The sequence below is a fragment of the Copadichromis virginalis genome, linkage group LG23 (assembly GCF_057382275.1).
Source record: "Copadichromis virginalis isolate Kocher_CV1m ecotype Utaka linkage group LG23, C_Virginalis_male_GT1.1, whole genome shotgun sequence".
Taxonomy (NCBI): Eukaryota; Metazoa; Chordata; class Actinopteri; order Cichliformes; family Cichlidae; genus Copadichromis; species Copadichromis virginalis.
The window spans coordinates 20506643-20526163 of record NC_140639.1 but is presented as its reverse complement, the minus strand read 5'-3'; the positions used below and the strand labels follow the sequence as shown (position 1 = coordinate 20526163).

At 39.6% G+C, this 19521-nt stretch overlaps 1 protein-coding gene across 1 annotated transcript; it reads left to right on the top strand.

Moving 5' to 3' along the window:
• Positions 1-583: 583 nt before the first annotated feature.
• Positions 584-12238, top strand: LOC146680757 (protein NLRC3-like). Its single transcript, XM_085449954.1, has 7 exons — positions 584-652; positions 3384-3668; positions 5394-7149; positions 7237-7407; positions 9764-9913; positions 10944-10990; positions 11166-12238. The coding sequence occupies exons 1-7, from the start codon at positions 619-621 to the stop codon at positions 11723-11725; spliced, it is 3003 nt and encodes a 1000-aa protein (XP_085306080.1). The 5' UTR covers positions 584-618; the 3' UTR covers positions 11726-12238.
• Positions 12239-19521: the final 7283 nt, after the last annotated feature.

Here is a 19521-nt window from a genome sequence, read left to right as displayed (position 1 = left end):
AATAAATTTAATAATACAATTGAAGATGTGACAGAAGAGTGCTAAGGTCTGCAGCTCTACAAACATGCTGTGCTACAACATGTTTGAAGGCAACTGGGACAGGGCCAGACATCAGAAAGGCATTAATTAGCCCAGTGATACATGGCTCAAGAGTAGACCTATTAAAAACATCCTTGAGGAGACAGGGTAGGAAGCTGTCACCTTAACAGATCAGCACACATGCTGAACTATTTCAATTAAAAAGGAGAGAGACACCTGCTCAAAGTTCACAAAGAAAACTGGGCAAACAGGATGAACAATGTGATCTAAGACAGGATCTGAGGGGAAAGACCTGATAGGACAATTCGTTTTTTTGATTTTTTTTAAATGTGGAAAACTTTTTCATATGTTTGCTGGGTTTTTCTCTGTATGTATTATTGTAGGGTCTACCTTACAATATAAAGAACCTTGAGGCATCTGTTGTTGGGATTTGTGTGATATAAATAAAACTGAATGAATAAGAATACAGTGCGATAGAAGTAGAATCCCAAAGCAGCTTAAATAGCTCTACAATCTGAAAATCTCCTGTGGTGTTCTGTTCTAGAGCAAAGCTGTAGCAGACCGTAGAGGAGTGTGCTGATGGATTCGCCAAACCAAGCAGCTTGCTCAGCAGGTAGGAGCCAGTAGGCTATTTGACAAGATGTAAGTAAGACAAATAAACATGAAACAAAAAAGTCTTCTTAGAATAATAGAGCACTCTGTACTTCGTGTACAGACATTGTTTATGGTTTATTCACCAAAATACATAAACATACATACATGAGAGTTAAAGTTGGCACAGTTAAATAAGGCAACTTTTTTAAAAATAACTACATATTAGTTGAAGCAGCCATAGGGCGCCGAGAAGCACTGTGTAGGGACCGTACCTTGCTCAGGGGTACCTAGGGTACTTATTGAGTGGATTCAAACACCCAACCTTCCGATCATGGGGCCGCCACTCTACCTACTGAGCTATCCCTGCCCGTGTTTGTTAGCAGTTAAATTCTTTTTCTATAAAACGAGTAACTGTGTATTAAATTTCAGTGAAATCAAATTTATGTTTATTTACCTTTTATTTAATAGGGACAGTTCACTTTAACATAAGTACTTAGGTGCATCATGAATAAATACCCCGTTTTCTGCTGTGCAGGCTGATTTTTTTTATCTGCAGTTACTGGCAAGTTGACTGGAATTTATTGACAGTAATAATTCATAGATAAGAGCCAGAAGTACATGAACAGCAAAAGAAAGACCTACCTGTGTAACACATTAAATATTACATTAAATATATTTTAAATGTAAAATAATGTGAAGTTTTTGGGTCTCATCCATATGAAAATTAAATGCAAGGACTCCAGCACAAATCATTATGTGCGTGTGGTGTCATATCATTATTTTCATGCCTTTTTCTAAAGTTACTTGTTAATTTTCTGCTTTCTATAGTTGTGTAAAGCACTTTGAGTGCTTGGGTAAAGTAGAAAAACACTGTATAAGAAGTGTCTATTTACCATTTGCCAAAAAGAAGTGGGATACACTTATAATATAAATCCTTTATTTAGCTATGGACTGTGTGACAAAGTGGGTGAGAAGACCATTTGTCTATATTCTTAGTTAACATTCTTGTTTTGATTTAACCATATTTCACATGTAATCTGCAATAGGCAAACATCTACTATCCCGGGTTTGTTTATGTTTTGCACTTTTACAGATTATATAATATAACATCTTGGTTTAAATCAATTCCTACAAGTTTGTTAAGTTAACATGTTATTTATTTCAACTGTTAATTTGTATTGTTTCGAACTTACCTTACCTACCTGTCTTGCAGAAGCAAAAGGAGGAAATGTAGTTTTACTTCCTGCTTTATACCTTCTGGGTTCATCTGAGGTCACAGGAAGAGACAAAGTGCAGAAGGGGAAGAATTCTTATAATTTAATAAAGTTGATTTTAGAGGGTTTATAAAGAAATAGATTTATTGTTGTGATATGTATTGATTACACCACAGAGTTTGTTGCCAGTAAAGAGGAGTAGTAGAGGTTTGACTATAATCATGTTCATCTTACCTACCTACTGAATGGAATAGTCCAGAGGAGAAATTGTTTGGTTAAGTGGACTATTTAAGCAGACGAACTCAGGTGTTTCGGGGGGAAAAAGGTTCAGGTCAGTATAGCTGTGTGCAGTTTGACCTTAATTTCTGTTGATTTAAGTTCAGTTATGTTTATTTGAACTGAGTTAATGATAGAGTTGAGTTTCTTATTTGTTTCTTTGTAAATATTGTTGGGCCACAAAATGGTGAATAAATCACTTGCTACACTGGACAGCATCAGTCTCCTGCAATTCTTTGACCGCTTAAGTCGAGTCCTACCACAGACTGACTATATTACTTAAAAACTGGTACTATCAAGGTTAGACTGGCCTGCTGCAAGGTTCACTTTGATAAACTCCTGTAACACTGAACAAGTTTATCTGTTAAAATAATGATACATATAAGCAGACTTCACTACACTGGAGGTTTGCAGAGGCTACTCATAGAGAGTTATGCTGGGCTCACACTGTGCGATTTTTGGCCCATTTTGAGCCGATTTTTGAGTCGTGCGACCGTTTTGGCGATCGGCCGGATTTTGGCCTTCATCGTGCGTCGTGCATCGTGTAGTATACGTGGGGTAACGAGAAGCGATTAACACCTCACGACCAGCTCCCGATCATCAATCGCTTGGTCTTGAGGTCACCGCAGTTTCTCACACTGCGCACGCGCAAACACAAATGTCAGCGAAAAAGACGGCGCAGCACGGCAGTGCAGCGTGTGATCTGGACACAAGCGATGGAGGCACAACTTGTAGAACTATGGCAACCTCATCCGAGCCTTTTAGATGTGGCCTCACAAAATTATCACAACCACAACAACCGTGAAAATAGTTGGATCTACACTGCTGCTCAATCACAGCTGCCTGATCAATGTTTTTCATTAGCAATTTAGCAAAGTTGATGGTGGTGGTGTGCGTGTCTATGTGAGTGAAAGACAGAGAGGGAGAGCGAGCGACAGAATTTCTGTTATAACCTTAATTTTATGGACGCACAGTGTGAGCACTCAGGTCGCATCAGAGCATCGGGTTGTATAGTGTGAGACCTGCATCGTGACCTATGAACTTCTAACCCCTGCGAGTCAACCGTGCAGTTTGAGCAGGAGCTGAATCGCGCGACTGAAAAAATCGCACAGTGTCTGCCCAGCATTAACTGTTAAATCTATGTTGGCTGAGCTGACTGACTGAGTTACTAAACTTGTTATTTCAAAAACAAATCAACTATTTAAACAAACAAAACAAAAACAAATTCTTCATTTCAGTTTATTATATTTCTTTCCACAGAGGAGGAGCTTGCCAGAATGCGAACACAGTTTGTGGAGAGGGTGACAGCAGAAAATCTCACACAGCTACTTGAAGCCCTTGTAATAGACAATGTCTTGAATGAGTTGGAGAAAGAAAGGATACAGGAAATAAACCAAAGTAGAGCAGACAAGGCACGCGACTTCATTGACATCGTGAAGAAAAAGGGAGAAAAAGCCTGCAGGATAATGATCAGTCACCTTCGAACCATTGATCCTACAGTTTCCCGACAGCTAGGTTTGTCCTCTGGGCCATCTGCTCATTTAGGTGAGATCAAATATTTTGTTATTAATATATTATTGCGTTATTTGTTAGAGCACTAACCTTTGTCTGTTGTGTGTGTGTGTGTGTCCATCCATTTATGTTTAACCATTTCCAGTTTAGAAATTTCCCCTGGAGAAGTGATCTGACTCTAATCCATTCTTGAGTTGCCCTCTTTGGCTTTTAGGTCCCGGTTCACTGATAATTTCCCGATGAATGAAAATGATGTTTCCTTATGAGGGATTGTCCTGAAATGCCTTTTATGGTGCTAAAACCTACTCCAGCTGGGGACTTCATTGTAATTCCCTTGGATTTTACTGTTCATATACTATTTTTATATTTCACTGGGAGGAATGGCCTGTCCAATCTGAACTTGAATTGTGTTCTCTTATTGGACTGTTGTGGTTATCAGACTTTATCTATGAGGAACAGAACAGTGTTCACCATCTGGAAGACACCCAGGTCCAGGACAGTTGTAGGCAAGCCCAGAGGCTAAAAGAATAAAACTGTGGATACAAGTAATGGAAACTGGCATCCTCCCTCATGGGCTTTGCTTTAAAAAAGCCCTTTTTGCTTTTAAATAGCATAGCATAGCATCTTTATTTATAACGCACTTTACATCCAACTATGTTGACCAAAGTGCTACAAATATAAAACAGAGAGGAAACAGTTTAAATTACATATAAAATATCTTAAAATTAAAAATAATATAATTAATAAGAAACGTATTAAGAGACATCAACAAGTCCTGCTGTGCTAAAAGCCAAGGTAAATAAATATGTTTTAAGACGTGATTTAAAAACAGATAAGGAAGGTGCCTGTCTAACATGTAAAGGCAACTCATTCCACAATTTTGGTGCTGCCACAGCAAACGCCCGATCCCCTCTGAGCTTACGATTAGTCCTGGGCACGCTCAGGAGGAGCTGGTCTGCCGACCTGAGGGACCGGGAAGGTATGTATGGATGAAGAAGCTCAGAGAGGTATACAGGGGCAGCATTGGACAAACATTTAAAAACAAATAAAAGCAGCTTAAAATGGATCCTAAAATGCACGGGCAGCCAATGAAGTGAATGTGCTATAGAATTAAAATTTATATTGACATTAAGTGGAAATCATGTCTCTATCTTAAATTTATGTTGTAGGTACATTACAACTGCAAACCTTTCCGAAACCCCACACTATAACTTAAGCCATAACTTCATATGCATCTCCCTAAAAATGTACCTACAACTTGTGCTGATGCAGCCTGCAACTACTGTGATTGGTCCATTTATTACTGTTGTTAACCTCTATGTATTTTTGGAGAAGTGGAAACTTTTGCATTTGCACAGTCTATATACACGCTGGAAATAGTACTGGCCACTTGCAAAGTTTACATTGTAGAATCTACAGACGTGTAGATCATGTATATGCATGCACCATCATCAGGGTTCGGCTGGGAAAGCCTTGATGTCTCCACAAAAGAGCTTAAGGTGATGGTGGGATGAGCATTTCCACTTAGACTGCCCCCATGGTTTGGACCTAGATAGGTGGCACAAAATAGATGGATGGACAACAAAAAAAGCTCATCCGAAATTGAATAAAACAACCACAACAATCCAAAAATCATTCATATTTGTGTGTTTCTATTAGCAGCACTTGACAAGTGTCATCTTAAATTTAAATCTACTCTGAAGAACAAGTTCCAGCGTGTGTTTGAATACACAAAATGTTGTTTCTCTATTCTTTTAGGATTCTCCAGCATGTGTCAGAATAAAATTAAATCTAACCTGAAGAAGAAGTTCCAGTGTGTGTTTGAGGGAATTGCTAAAACCGGAAATCCAACCCTTCTGAATCAGATCTACACAGAGCTCTTCATCACAAAAGGAGGGACTGCAGAGGTCAATCAAGAACATGAGGTCAGACAAATTGAAACAGCATCAAGAAAACCATACAGACCAGAAACAATAAGATTAGAAGACATCTTTAAAGTCCCACCTGGAAAAGAACAACCAGTCAGAAAAGTACTAACTATGGGAGGGGCTGGCTTTGGGAAAACTTTGTTGACACAGAAGTTCACTCTGGATTGGGCTGAAGACAAAACCAACCAGGACATCCAGTTCATATTTCCATTCCCTTTCAGAGAGCTGAATGTGCTGAAGGAGAAAAAGTTCAGCTTGGTGGAACTTATTCATCGCTTCTTTATTGAAACCAAAGAAGCAGGAATCTGCAGCTTTGAAGACTTCCAGGTTGTGTTCATCTTTGATGGTCTGGATGAGTGTCGACTTCCTCTAGACTTCCACAATACAGAAATCCTCACTGACCCCAGGGAGTCCACTTCTGTGGTTCTGCTACTAACAAACCTCATCAAGGGCAACCTGCTTCCCTCTGCTCACCTCTGGATAACCACACGACCTGCAGCAGCCAATCAGATCCCTTCGGACTGTGTTGACATGGTGACCGAAATCAGAGGGTTCACTGACCCACAGAAGGAGGAATACTTCAAGAAGAGATTCGCTAATGAGAAGCGGTCCAGGAGCATCATCTCTCACATTAAGACATCACAAAGCCTCCACATTATGTGCCACATCCCAGTCTTCTGCTGGATCACTGCTACAGTTCTGGAGAATATGTTGAGAACCACAGAGGTGAGAAAGCTACCCAAGACCCTGACTGAGATGTACATCCACTTCTTGGTGGTTCAGGTCAAAGTGAAAAAGGTCAAGTATGATGGAGGAGCTGAGACAGATCCACACTGGAGTCCAGAGAGCAGGGAGATGATTGAGTCTCTGGGAAAACTGGCTTTTGACCAGCTGCAGAAAGGAAACCTGATCTTCTATGAATCAGACCTGACAGAGTGTGGCATCGATATCAGAGCAGCCTCAGTGTACTCAGGAGTGTTCACACAGATCTTTAGAGAGGAGAGAGGACTGTACCAGGACAAGGTGTTCTGCTTTGTTCATCTCAGTGTTCAGGAGTTTTTGGCTGCTCTTCATGTCCATCTGACCTTCATCAACTCTGGAGTCAATCTGCTGGAAGAACAACAACCTGGGGCAGACTTCTACAATACTGCTGTGAACAAGGCCTTACAGAGTCCAAATGGACACCTGGACTTGTTTCTTCGCTTCCTCCTGGGTCTATCACTGCAGACCAATCAGAGTCGCCTGAAAGGCCTGCTGACACAGACAAGAAGTCCACAGACCAATGAGGAAAGAGTTCAGTACATCAAGAAGAAGCTCAATGAGAATCTGTCTGTAGAGAAAAGCATAAACCTGTTCCACTGTCTGAATGAACTGAATGATCGTTCTCTAGTGAAGGAGATCCAACAGGCCCTGAGTCCAGGAAGTCTCTCTACAGATAAACTGTCTCCTGCTCACTGGTCAGCTCTGGTCTTCATCTTACTTTCATCAGAAGAAGATCTGGATGAGTTTGACCTGAAGAAATACGCTGCTTCAGAGGAGGCTCTTCTGAGACTGATGCCAGTGGTCAAAGCTTCCAATAAAGCTCTGTAAGTTATATATATTTTTAAATGCATTGCCATCTTTATACAGTAAATGAATAAAAATGTACAAAATTTACATTACTATCTTTTCAGACTGAGTGGCTGTAACCTCTCAGAGAGAAGCTGTGGCGCTCTATCCTCAGTTAGCCTGGAGTCCTCTAATTTAATTGAGCTGGACCTGAATAACAACGATCTGAAGGATTCAGGAGTGATGCTAATATCTTCTGGATTGAAGAGTCTGCAGTGTAATCTCCACATTCTCAGGTAAGAATTCAGCAGATTGTTTCAAACAAGAGCTATTTTCTGAAATTATCTGTCTATAAATATTTCTGCTTATCTAAACCTTCTGTCATTCTTAAACAGCAAGACAGGGAAGCTTTACCACCAAGAATTTCTAGTTATCCCGTTCTGGCAGTTTAAAAATTCTGTGAGACGTTGTTACATAAAACTGCATAGTGAAAACAAGGGTTAGGGGTAACTGATATACATTGAGGGGAATTAATTATGTGTTGAATTTGTACATTTGTTCACTTACAAAAAAACTAATAGTTTTTAATTTTATTGTCATTTGATTAAATGAATGCCTACAGAATATCAACCAAAAATCCAGAAAAAAAACAAAACACATTACATAAGAGTTATAAATTGCATGAGATAAGTATTCAATCCAAAAGCAAAACATGACTTAGTATTTGGAGAAACCCTTGTTGGCAAAGCAGTGGAAAGATGTTTCTTGTAGTTTAGTCACTCGGTTTGCACACATCTCAGGAGGGGTTTTGTTCCAGTCCTCTTTAGAAAAACTCTCTAAATCTTAGAAGTTTCTTGGCTGCTACTTGGCAACTCAAAGTTTCAGTTCCCTCCACAGACACCAGACATTACCACAATCAATTTTAAATGAAACAATCATATGCAGTTTAAGAGGAGACTTTCAGCTTTAATTCAGTGGGTTGAACAAAAAGATTGCATAAAAAAGGTGAGGGACTAAATGATTTTTTAACACAATCTTCTCATTTCAGGGGCTCAAAAGTAATTGGACAAATGAAATAATTGAAAATAAAATGTTCATTTCTAATGCTTGGTTGAAACCCATTTGCTGGCAGGAAAATGCCAAAGTCTTGAACTCATGGTGCCCTACTTGGCCATTCAAGAATATTACATTTCTTTGCTTTAATAAACTCCTGGTTTGCTTTGGCTGTATGTTTTGGGTAATTGTCCATCTGTATTATGAAACACCACCCTATCGACTGCATTTTTGACTGCATTTAGCAGGATGTGAGCAGGCAAGTACGACTCTGAACACCTCAGAATTCATTCTACTGCTTCTGTCCTGTGTCACATCATCAATAAACACTAGTGTCCCAGTTCCACCGGCAGCCATGCGCACCCAAGCCATCACACTGCCTCTGCCATGTTTTATGATGTTGTATGATTGGATCATGAGGTGTTCCACACCTCCTCTATACTTTCTTCGTGCCATCATTCTGGTAGAGGTTTATCTTAGTTTCCTCTGTCCAAAGAATGATTTTACAGCACCGTACTGGATTTCTTTTGTGTTTTTTAGCAAAGTCCAATCTAGCCTTTCTATTTTTAAGGGTTATGAGTGGCTTCCACCCTACAGTGAACCCTCTGTATTTACTCTCATGCAGTCTTCTCTTTATGGTAGATATTGATACGCCGACTTCCTGGAGAGTCTTATTCACTTGATTGGCTGTTGTGAAAGGGGTTTCTATTCACCATGGAAATGATCATGCGATCATCCACCACTGCTGTTTTCTGTGCATGTCCAGGTCTTTTTGCAATACTGAGTTCACCAGTGCTTGCTTTCTTTCTTTCTTTCTTTCCTTCGTTCGTTCGTTCGTTCGTTCGTTCGTTCGTTCGTTGAACCAAACTGTAGATTTCACTAGTCCTGGTATTGTAGCAAAATCTTGGATATGTTTTTTCTGTTTTCACTGTTTAAAGGTGGCTTGTTTCACCTTCATGGAGAGCTCCTTTGGCTGCGTGTTGTCTGTTTACATTAAAATATTCCAGATGAAAGTACCACACCTCAAAACAACTCCAGGCCTTTTATCTCCTTAACTGATAATGACATATTGAAGAAATTGCCCACATCTGCCCATGATATAGCTTTTGAGTCAATTCTCCAATTACTTTTGCTCCATTTAAAAACATGTTGGGACATGTTAAGGATGCTGAAACTCATAAACCCTTCATCCAGTTTGAATGAGGATACCCTGAAATGAAAGCTGAGAGTCTACACATTATGTCCATGTCCATTATATATCTGTAATAGTTTACTTGTGTCATTGTCCAAATATGTATATATGTATATATATATATATGTATATATGTGTATGTATATATATATATATGTACACACACCATAGTCTGGACCTACTTCCTGGGGGTATGACAACAGCATGCAATATAAGATTATTTTTGCCACAATATTGTGAGATTGTGGAGAACTTTTAACAGGAAGGTGCTGCATCTTGGGTAAAGATGATATATCTATATCTGTACATTATTAAATGTGTACACAACACACAACAATGTGAACCACAGTGAAGACTTGGACAATAACATGAGGCAATCACTGTCATGTTGTTTTGTGTGTCTGTAGGCTGTCAGGCTGTCTAATCACAGAGCATGGTTGCACTTCTCTGGCCTCAGCTTTGCGCTCCAACTCCCAACTGAGAGAGCTGGACTTGAGCTATAACCATCCAGGAGAGGCAGGAGAGAAGCAGCTGAAGCAGCTGAGAATGGATATCAGGTATGGAGATGCCTGTTGAAATCACATACAGTGTCTAAAGGAGGAAGAAATACTGTCATGTTGTCAGGCTTTCTAAATCTGCTGTAGGTGTGGATGCGATTGCCTGTGTGAATCCCCGATTGACAAAAGTTTAACTCTACACTGTGTGTTTACCGTACCACCATTTTTCCATGCTGGATCTTTAAAAAAAAGATGAAATATGAAAAAAAAAAGATTTACAGATTGCAGACCTCTTTGTAAGTTTGTGTGTGTGATTAATATCTCACATGTTGACAAAGTGCTAGCAGCTGAATTTGCATGATGACTAATAAGGGCCTTATTATTTTTAGAACAGGGTCCAAAGTCGTTACTGTTATCATCCTCTCTTTTCTTCAGCCGTTTCACTTTGAACCTCACTGTTCATGCTATGAAATTTCTCCCACAGAAAACCTGATACCAAGAATGAAAGAGTTGAAAGTTTTTAATCAGAGGTCCCAAGTCATCTCTGAGTTCAGTGAGCGAGTTTAGAATTAGGTCGCCGTGTAATATGTATGTTTTAAAAGAGCTTTTTCTGGTATTTCAAATAAACTGACACAAGTGGACAAACATCTCTCTTTTCTAGAACACACTTTTACGTGTGCAAGCAATAATTGCTGCCATGTCAAATAAATATTGGTGCAAACAGCATGACGCAAACATTAGTACACCTGTTTGCACAGTTGATCTAAGTAGTTTTTTCACCCATATTTTGCAGCTTTAGAAAGGAACTTCCAGAAGTTTATATGCAAGGCGGTTAGTGCAAAAATATCACTTCCCACATGTTACATGCAATCTTGCAAATCCTGACAGTACTTTGCTGAGTTTGGACTGAAGCAACACATTAGTTAATCTGGCCCTTAGGTGGTTATTTTTTTATGCACTCTGGCCATGATGAAAGCATTTATTTCTATTCCTCATTTACTATTACTATTAGAGAATAATAAACTATGTGTATGAGCCTTGTGTGCATGCTGAAAGAGACTGTGCTGGTCTGACCCTCTCCTCCTTTCAGGGTGGAGCCTGCTGGAGAACAATGGTTGACACCAGGGCTGAGGAAGTGTAAGTGTGTTTTTAATGTGATTCATGAAAACAAAGCAGCACACATTCAACCATCTTCAAACTGTCACATCACTCATTCACACCTCTGATGTCAGGAGTCGTCATCAAAGTGTCAATCAATGAACAGATGATGGATCAATAACTGCAGCTGGATTGTGTTTGTTCTCTCCATCAGATTCCTGTCCACTCACAATCGACAAAAACACAGTAAATAAAAACCTCAAACTGACTGACAACAACAGGAAGGTGACACATGTGAAGAAGATTCAGTCATATCCTGATCATCCAGACAGATTTGATGACTGTCCTCAGCTGCTCTGCACAAATCCTCTGACTGGTCGCTGTTACTGGGAGGTCGAGTGGAGAGGAGACATTGAAATATCAGTGAGTTACAGAGGAATCAGAAGGAAAGGACACATAACAGACTGTGGGTTTGGATCAAATGATCAATCTTGGAGTCTGAGGTGCTCTGACAATGGTTACTCTGTGTGGCACAGTAAGCAAAAAACATGCAGCATCTCCTCCTCCTCTGTTTCTAACAGAGTAGCAGTGTATGTGGACTGTCTTGCTGGCACTGTGTCCTTCTACAGAATCTCAGACAATCTTATCCATCTCCACACCCTCAAAATTACAATTACTGAACCTCTTTATCCTGGATTTAGGCTACGGTCCAATACTGTATCCTCTGTTTCTCCCCCTGTTAGGCAAACTTTTGTTAGACTGTTAAAGATATAAGAATGCTTCTTCCAGTTATTTTTCTCCCTGCAACAGCATTGCTATGTAAAGCAGTGGTGCAGCACCAAATTCAAGAAAATAGATGAATTAAAGTGTTAAAAGCTTAAAACTTGTCCTGATGTTTGTAAGAAATTAGTTATTTAGGAAATTGCCATTAATCGATTACAATACCAAATGGAGTAAAATAAATACTTTTTTTCTGTAAATAAAGCCAAACACAATATTGGTTAGTTAATAGTGTAAAAACCATATCTATAATTGTGTTTATTTATTTGAAGAAAAACACTGCATTTAAGACAAAAACACTGCATTTAAGACAAAGCTTGGGCTTGTGGTGGGTCCATTCAAAATAAAGGCCTGGCTGATTTGAATCATGTGACATCTCAAGTTGTGCTACTTTCAGGTCATTAACTCTTTGATTAGTCAATAATTATCTCACTAACTCTCATCTGCCACTTCCTGTAGACAAACTTCCTGTTCTAGGCTCCACCTCACCTGCTCAAGTGTGCCCAATCGTGATGCTACCTTATTGTCTCATCCCACAGCAAATTAAATGAATGATAAAACATAAGAATTTAATGATAGACAAATATATTTTAAACATTAATCAATAGAACTGAAAGAATAAAAAATTAAAAGAATACAAATGTTAGGTAAAACAAATTAAAGTGCTACTAGTATTTAAACAAAAAACGATGTGCAAATAGGAAATTAAAAATGGCTTCTGTCCTTAAGTTCAAATAAATCTTTAGATTAAATCCAAAACATTTTATTTTTCAGTTCAAAATAACACATTTCCAAAGTTTACAGATGATTTAGTTCATGAATTCAGGTTTACAGTGGACATGCTCTGGAGTGAGGCTTGCTGTTATCTTTGACATAATGTTATGTAAATATTGTATACAATACCGGCCATTAGAGCCATTTGAGAGGTGCATAAGCCTCTTTTCAGGACAAAGTCATCTATATGCCTTTGCTTACTAGTAAAATTCTAGTAAAACAGAATGTGACTGCCCACCCTATATGCTCACTGCTCCTCCTCGCTTGTTTTCATCAGCAGCTTTTGTAGGTCATCAGGGAAGTGGCTGCTCAGTGGCACCCAGTCTTGTTTGCTCCTGGAGTTGTTCCTCCATATTAGCAGGGCTGTCTGGATTGCATCTAAATTTGCTTGCTTCAGTGTCATAAAGCTGTTGGATTTTGTTTGAAATAGTCTTTCAGCACGGCAATTGGAAAGTTGGATCACCTAACGCTCACTGGCACATTTTCTATCCCCCTATCTTCTACCAATGATAGTGCAGTCCAAAGCAATTCATTTTGTCAGAATTTATGACGTTTGTCCGATCGGTGATCGGTGCCTATGCAATCCCCAAAATGCGCTGGCATGATGTCAGGGCAGCATGGGTGCAAGAAACTTCTTTTGCTGATGCCCATGATGCCGCTGTTCTGAGAAACCGACCTACTTTGGCACATCGTTTCTACCCCTATTATAATTTGACGCGACTTCTGACTAATCAACCCCTAACCCCCTGTAAATTAGGGGTTTGTGTTACGCACAGCATATGCACAGAAACAACGGGTAGGATGGTTTGTGAGGTAGGATATATTCCCAGAACACCACCCTTGGTAACAGCCCATGTCACCCATATCAAAAACCACCACTTCGTGTCCCACAGGCTGTCTTGCAGGATGATTGGGAAAAACGGTGACCGACTATGGATTTTAAAGGTTGTATAAAGCACACTGTATATGCAATACAGTGTGCTTTATACAATACAATACATTTAATTTAACTGGACAATGGAATTAAGCTGTGTGTGAACTCTCATTTGTTTGTTGCCAGCTTGAGCCAAACTGGGACCAAGACAGAATTAGAAAAGAGTGTTATTAATCAGAAATGTATTACATATTTATGTAGCTGATAATATATATATATAGTTTTTAGTACTTGGATAAGTTTTAGTGGATTCATTTGAAAAGTTGAGATTAAATGGCATGCCACCAGAATCCAAACAACCAGTTGGCGGCTGTTAGCATGCGGCTAACTGTAAACGCGATCCTTATCTTGTTTATGCAGCGTTTTAAAATCACAATGTTGGCTCTCCACTACATGACAGCTGCCAATGAAGTTACATTTTGGTGAATACTTGCAGTACAACACTGATAGCACCTTTGCTACATCTCTTTAGTAAGAATAAAAAACAACAACAACAACAAAAAAAAACCATGAGATGATGTGTCGTCCTATGTTTAAGGAGAGATCAATCACGTGTTTGCCCTCTTTCTTTCTTTCTTTGGTGCACTGGGGAGGTGTGGGATACGTACTGCATAAAGTTCCTGAAGTCAAAGTAGGATGAAACGTGGAGCAGTTGGGGAGCTGATCCATCCTTAACGCTCTGGAAGCGACTGCCATCGTTAGTAGTAATGATGTTTATCTACGGCTGGTGAACAGTACATTTGTACTTTACTGTTACCAGCTGGTATTCACTGTCTCACAAAGTTTAATATTTACAGCCTTCAAAAATAAGAATCTTCCGTTGATAAAATTAGTTTCAAGCAGGGGCGATTCTAGGATCAGAGCTTTGGGGGTGCTGAGCACCCAGAGAGCTGCCCAGCCAAGCAAGATAAACTTTACATGTCACGATGAGACTTCTTCCCTGTCTCTTTCAGTCCCTGCATCCTTAAATGTCTCCAGTTGTCCCGAGTTCACTATGACTGTCTCCTTGGTGCATTTAAACACCTGTTCCTCCCTGTCCTTGTCATCTGTTGTCTTCCTCTCTGTTATCAGTCATCAAAATTTTACCATCTCTGTGCAAGTCTGCAAATTTCTTTATTAAATCATAGGATTCTTAAATTCATCAAGTCTCTCTGCCTGGATCCTCGTCACAAAACATGACATCACTGTTTTGTACATTTTAACACAATTGAATCCCCACATTCATGAAAGAAAACCAGAACACTTTTTTGAAAAGTCTGGAACAAAACCATCAAATCTGATAAAGGTTATTTAAATTCTGCAAAAGAAGAATGTATTGGAATAAAAAAAAAAAAATATATATATATATATATCCTAACCGTAATTACTGGGGGTGGGGGGGACAATGAATGACACCAATAGTGAGTAAAAATTCAAATTCAAATTTTATTTGTCACACACACACAACCATACACAGTATGACATGGGGGTGAAATGCAAAAAGTAAACAGTATAATACAGATACATAAAAAACACTCCCAAAACAGAATAAATTATTACAAAATATTAATAAAAAGCTATTAAGATGGAGGCAAGTTTGCCTGTGGTACAATGTATACAGTGTATGAAAAAATCTTTACTGCAGATACTAATTTTACTAATTTAATAATAATTTTGTGTTTAAAGGTTTATGACTTTCATGCTTTCATAATGGTACTTAGTATTTATTTATTTATTGTCATTGTCAAGAACAATGAAATTGCGTTTGGGGCTTCCATACAACCAAAAAAAAGAAGAAAATAATAAATACCCCTTAAAACCCAAGTGTACATATTTAACCCAGTGTGACTCCAATGCAATAAGACAATCCTTAGCAATAATGTTCGTAGAAATTCAGACAAAGACCTGAGAACATGACAAAATACAACAATGCAACCCATTCAATATTATTGTACTGTGAGATATGATATCAGATATGATAGTTATCTATTTAAGAAAGAGGGGGGGAAGAGAATAAAGATATGATGCACCAATGCAGACCAGTTCATTGCTATTAAGAAGTTGGATATGGTTATTGTCCGTGAGAGGGGGGCAGAGAGTTCAGGAGCCTCACAGCCTGTGGATACAGGCTGTTGGCCAGTCTGGATGTTCTGGCCTGTATAGACCTGTACCTTCTCCCTGAGGGCAGCAGATGGAAAAGGTGGCGCGCAGGGTGATGTTGGTCCCGCAGGATACTGTGCACCCTCCTCAGACAGCGAGTGGGGAAGATATTACTGATCTCTGGCAGACTTGTTCCAATAATTCTGCCAGCTTCTTTCACCACCCGCTGGAGTGCTTGCTGATCGGCCTTGGTGCAGCTGGGGAACCACACTAGAAATCCATACGTCAGAACGCTGCTGATGGCACAGTTGTAGAAGTTCAACATCAGAGATCTGGGAATGTGTGCGCTCCGCAGTCTCCTCAGGTAGTAGAGGCGCTGTTGGGCCTTCCGTACAACTGAGGTGATATGGTTGCCCCAGGACAGGTCCTCGGTCACAGTTACCCCCAAGAATTTAAAACTGCTCACCCTCTCCACCACCTCACTGCCAATGAAGAGAGGCAGATGGTTGTTATGACCCCTCTTCCGGAAATCTACAATGATCTCCTTGGTCTTTTTGGTGTTTAAGACCAAGTTATTGTCGTGGCACCATGACTCTAGTTGTTGCACCTCTGTCCTATAGTTTGTCTCATCATTGTTGGATATAAGTCCGAGCACTGTAGTGTCATCTGCAAACTTAACAATGAGATTGGACGCGCAGGAGGAAATACAGTCATGGGTGAAGAGAGTGTATAGCAGAGGGCTCAGAACACACCCGGCTACTTAGGAGAGCTTGACATTTTTATCAGGTGGTACACACTGTAAAAAGTTTGAGAAACACTGATAAGTGTCTGTGTGCTTTTGAAAAACATTTAAAGCTGCAGTACAGAATCTTTGAAACAAGCTTAAAACATTTTTAGAATATAAACAGAGCATCTGCTTCTCTTTACAGCTCCTCACTCCACCAGGGCTGTTTGGCTCTTTCTGATAGTGTGCAAATGTGATGTACGTACAGCGGCAGTCATACAGACAACTGGACGGTCCAAAAGTTGGCCGACCTATTACTGGCTGAGGTTTCAGTAGAGTTGTGGCTGAACCACATAAAAATATATCATTAATTTTAATCTCCGCAATCAATGATAATGTTTTGTTGGAATGTTGTTAAAGAGGGTCAAAAATGTTTCAACCCAGTTTGTTTTGCAGATTCTGTGTAGCAGCTTTAATATAGGGAGAACACAACTTCCAGATTGTGTGAAATCAGTTTTTTCTCTTTGTCAGTTTAACAGTTTCTGTTTTGCCTGTCACTGTTCCCTGTCTGTTTTCTTACCTGGATCTTCCTGACATTGTACTTTCTCCTCCTGTAGCAGTCCCTCGGACCAAGGAAGAAATAGAGAGAGCCTCGACGGGTGCAGTAATTTTTACTTTGAGATTCATTCAGAATCTAACAGTGCTGAGGTGCGCCAATGCACCGTGAAAACTAAACAGAAACACAAAATACATTTTCTTAGACGCTTATTACAAATATGAACTCAAATAAAGCAGAAAATACAACAAAATATCAATTAAGCAAACAAATACAACTTAAAACATGTACCTCGCTCCGCATTCCAAGGGCTGCAAATTGTTAATTTCGCTAGAGTCCGGTATCACGCTGCTTTGCGCTTCATTGAGAGCTGCCTACTGGGACATGTGCGTCACAAAACCGGTCTGAGCTGGAAGTGCAGCTTGCCGCTAACTAAGCAACAGAGCCCTCTACTGCAGTGGTCCCCAACCTTTATTGCGCCACGGACCGGTTTATGCCCGACAATATTTTCACGGACCGGCCTTTAAGGTGTCGCGGATAAATACAACAAAATAAAACGAGTACCGGTACCGAAAAAAAGAAGATTTATTCATAACACACATGAAAAGACCAAGGAAAACCGAGTTAACGATAAAAACGATAACAAAATAACGCTGAAAACCGATAAAAACCTTGAAAACCATACATTTCACACCTGAGCCTCAACTCTCGCGGCCCGGTACCAAACGACTCACGGACCAGTACCGGTCCGAGGCCCGGGGGTTGGGGACCGCTGCTCTACTGGACACTACGCGTAGCTGTTCAGGCTTAGATCAATAAACAAAACGGGACCTTTACACCTCCCCTCTTTGGACTGACAATCATACACAAGTAGATTCAATTAGATGAAAAATTACATTAATATGAAAAAAATTCTATTAAGATCACTAACAAAAAGTCCTCTCTCAGTGTACTTTAAACCAAAAGGCAAATAACCAAACCACATGAACATCTAATAAAAGATATAAACATTGAAACACTGATCCAACATTATTCTTGATTGATGGATCATTTGATTTTACACTTTTACCTGAATGTGGCTCCTTTTCTTAAAAAAAACCCAAAAACTTCCTTATATCCATTATGAACCTGGCTGTCTCTGTGTACACACACACACACACACACACACACACACACACACACACACACACACACACACACAACAGGAGTTATAAGGTTAATGGGCATTCAGTCAGTCAGCTAGTTAGTATCCATTTCCAACAGGACAGTGGTAACAACAGTAGGCTACGGACAATTTAAAGTTTTAGATTTTAAATAGGCTGTATATATTTCAATGGGAGCAATAGGACGGTCAAATGTCGCTGATTTTACTACAGAGTAGGACGGATTGTTATGGAACGCCAGGACTGCCATAATGAATTAATTAAATACACCATTAAATAATTAATTAAATGTGTCAATAATTAATTAAAATTGGAATTAATTAATTAAATAAATAGTTATGACACATGTAATTAATTAATTATTGACACATTTAATTAATTTTTTATGTATTTTTAAAATACCCCGTTTTTCTGTCACCAGCTACACTTTTAACAGTGTTTTAGCCGCGAATGTCGCGCCGTATGTCTGGTCAGGTTGTCAACATAGAACATGCTTGCAAAAGTGCTCAGATGTTTTCAGAGATTTCACTAGCTCTGCTAACAGTTAGCATGAAGAGCGCACCGAGGGGGTACGTTAACCGGTTTGTTTACATATTCCACTCTCCGTGTTCCACATGTTGCATTCGCAGATTCTCATTTTCACCGAACGATCGTCTCTTTCCGCCTGGTCTTGTGTCTCTGTGCTTCTGTAACATAAAGAACGAGCTGACATTTTTCTCACGAAACCAGCGATCAGCTCAGCAGACCCTCAGTTTACCTGCATGCATCCTCCTCCTCATCTGTCAGCTGTTTAACACCTGCTGCTAATTCAAGAAACACGCCTACGTTACCTGGTGATAGTCACAGTTTAACCGGGCAGCCGGTGCTCAATATAACGCAATGTCAGCGCATTTTTCTGCACAAGATAAGTAAATATAGTGTTTTCCCCGAGCGCAGAGCTGCTGGAGCTTGTTTCCTTACAGAGCACTTTATAGGCGAGCCAGCTTTATCAGCGGCTGATGTCCAATCACCAGCACACAGCTTTCAAACTTCAGCTGAGTTTTAGCTCTCAGTGGTTAAACGCTGGACTTCATTCACTCAGGTTCTGTCTGTCGGGTCACGTTTACTTCGCTGTTTTATTTACAACTGAGCAAATCGGTTTGGCTGAGGTTAAAGTTACGTTTCATAACTGCATAGTTTCACAGACGTTTAATGGTTCACTGGCACATGTGTTAGACTGAACTATCATCTAAATATCATCTGTTTTTTAATAGTTATTCAACTGTATTCTAAGCACCAGCTGTCTGTTAGAATGTGATTTTTTTTCTCTCTCTGTTGGCAGAGGTATAAAAATGCGCAGGAAAATCTGACGTGCATGGCAAACTTCACCGACGATATTTAGGGAGGAATAAACACACATCAAACATAAATGAACCATTTGTCTGTCTCCATAATTGAGAGCATTTTCTCTTCTTATGTCAACACTCTCTCTCTCTCTCTCTCTCTCTTTTTTTTTTTTTTTTGCTTTTTCGGTCATGTTATGTTTACCTGTCAAAGGCTTGTTACAAACTATGAAACACA

Bases quoted from the DNA above. Each gene is read 5' to 3' on its own strand.
- LOC146680757 (XM_085449954.1), top strand. From the start codon at position 619: ATGGATTCGCCAAACCAAGCAGCTTGCTCAGCAG. The intron at 653-3,383 runs GTAGGAGCCAGT...TTCTTTCCACAG, and splicing joins CCAAGCAGCTTGCTCAGCAG to AGGAGGAGCTTGCCAGAATG. The intron at 3,669-5,393 runs GTGAGATCAAAT...CTATTCTTTTAG, and splicing joins TGGGCCATCTGCTCATTTAG to GATTCTCCAGCATGTGTCAG.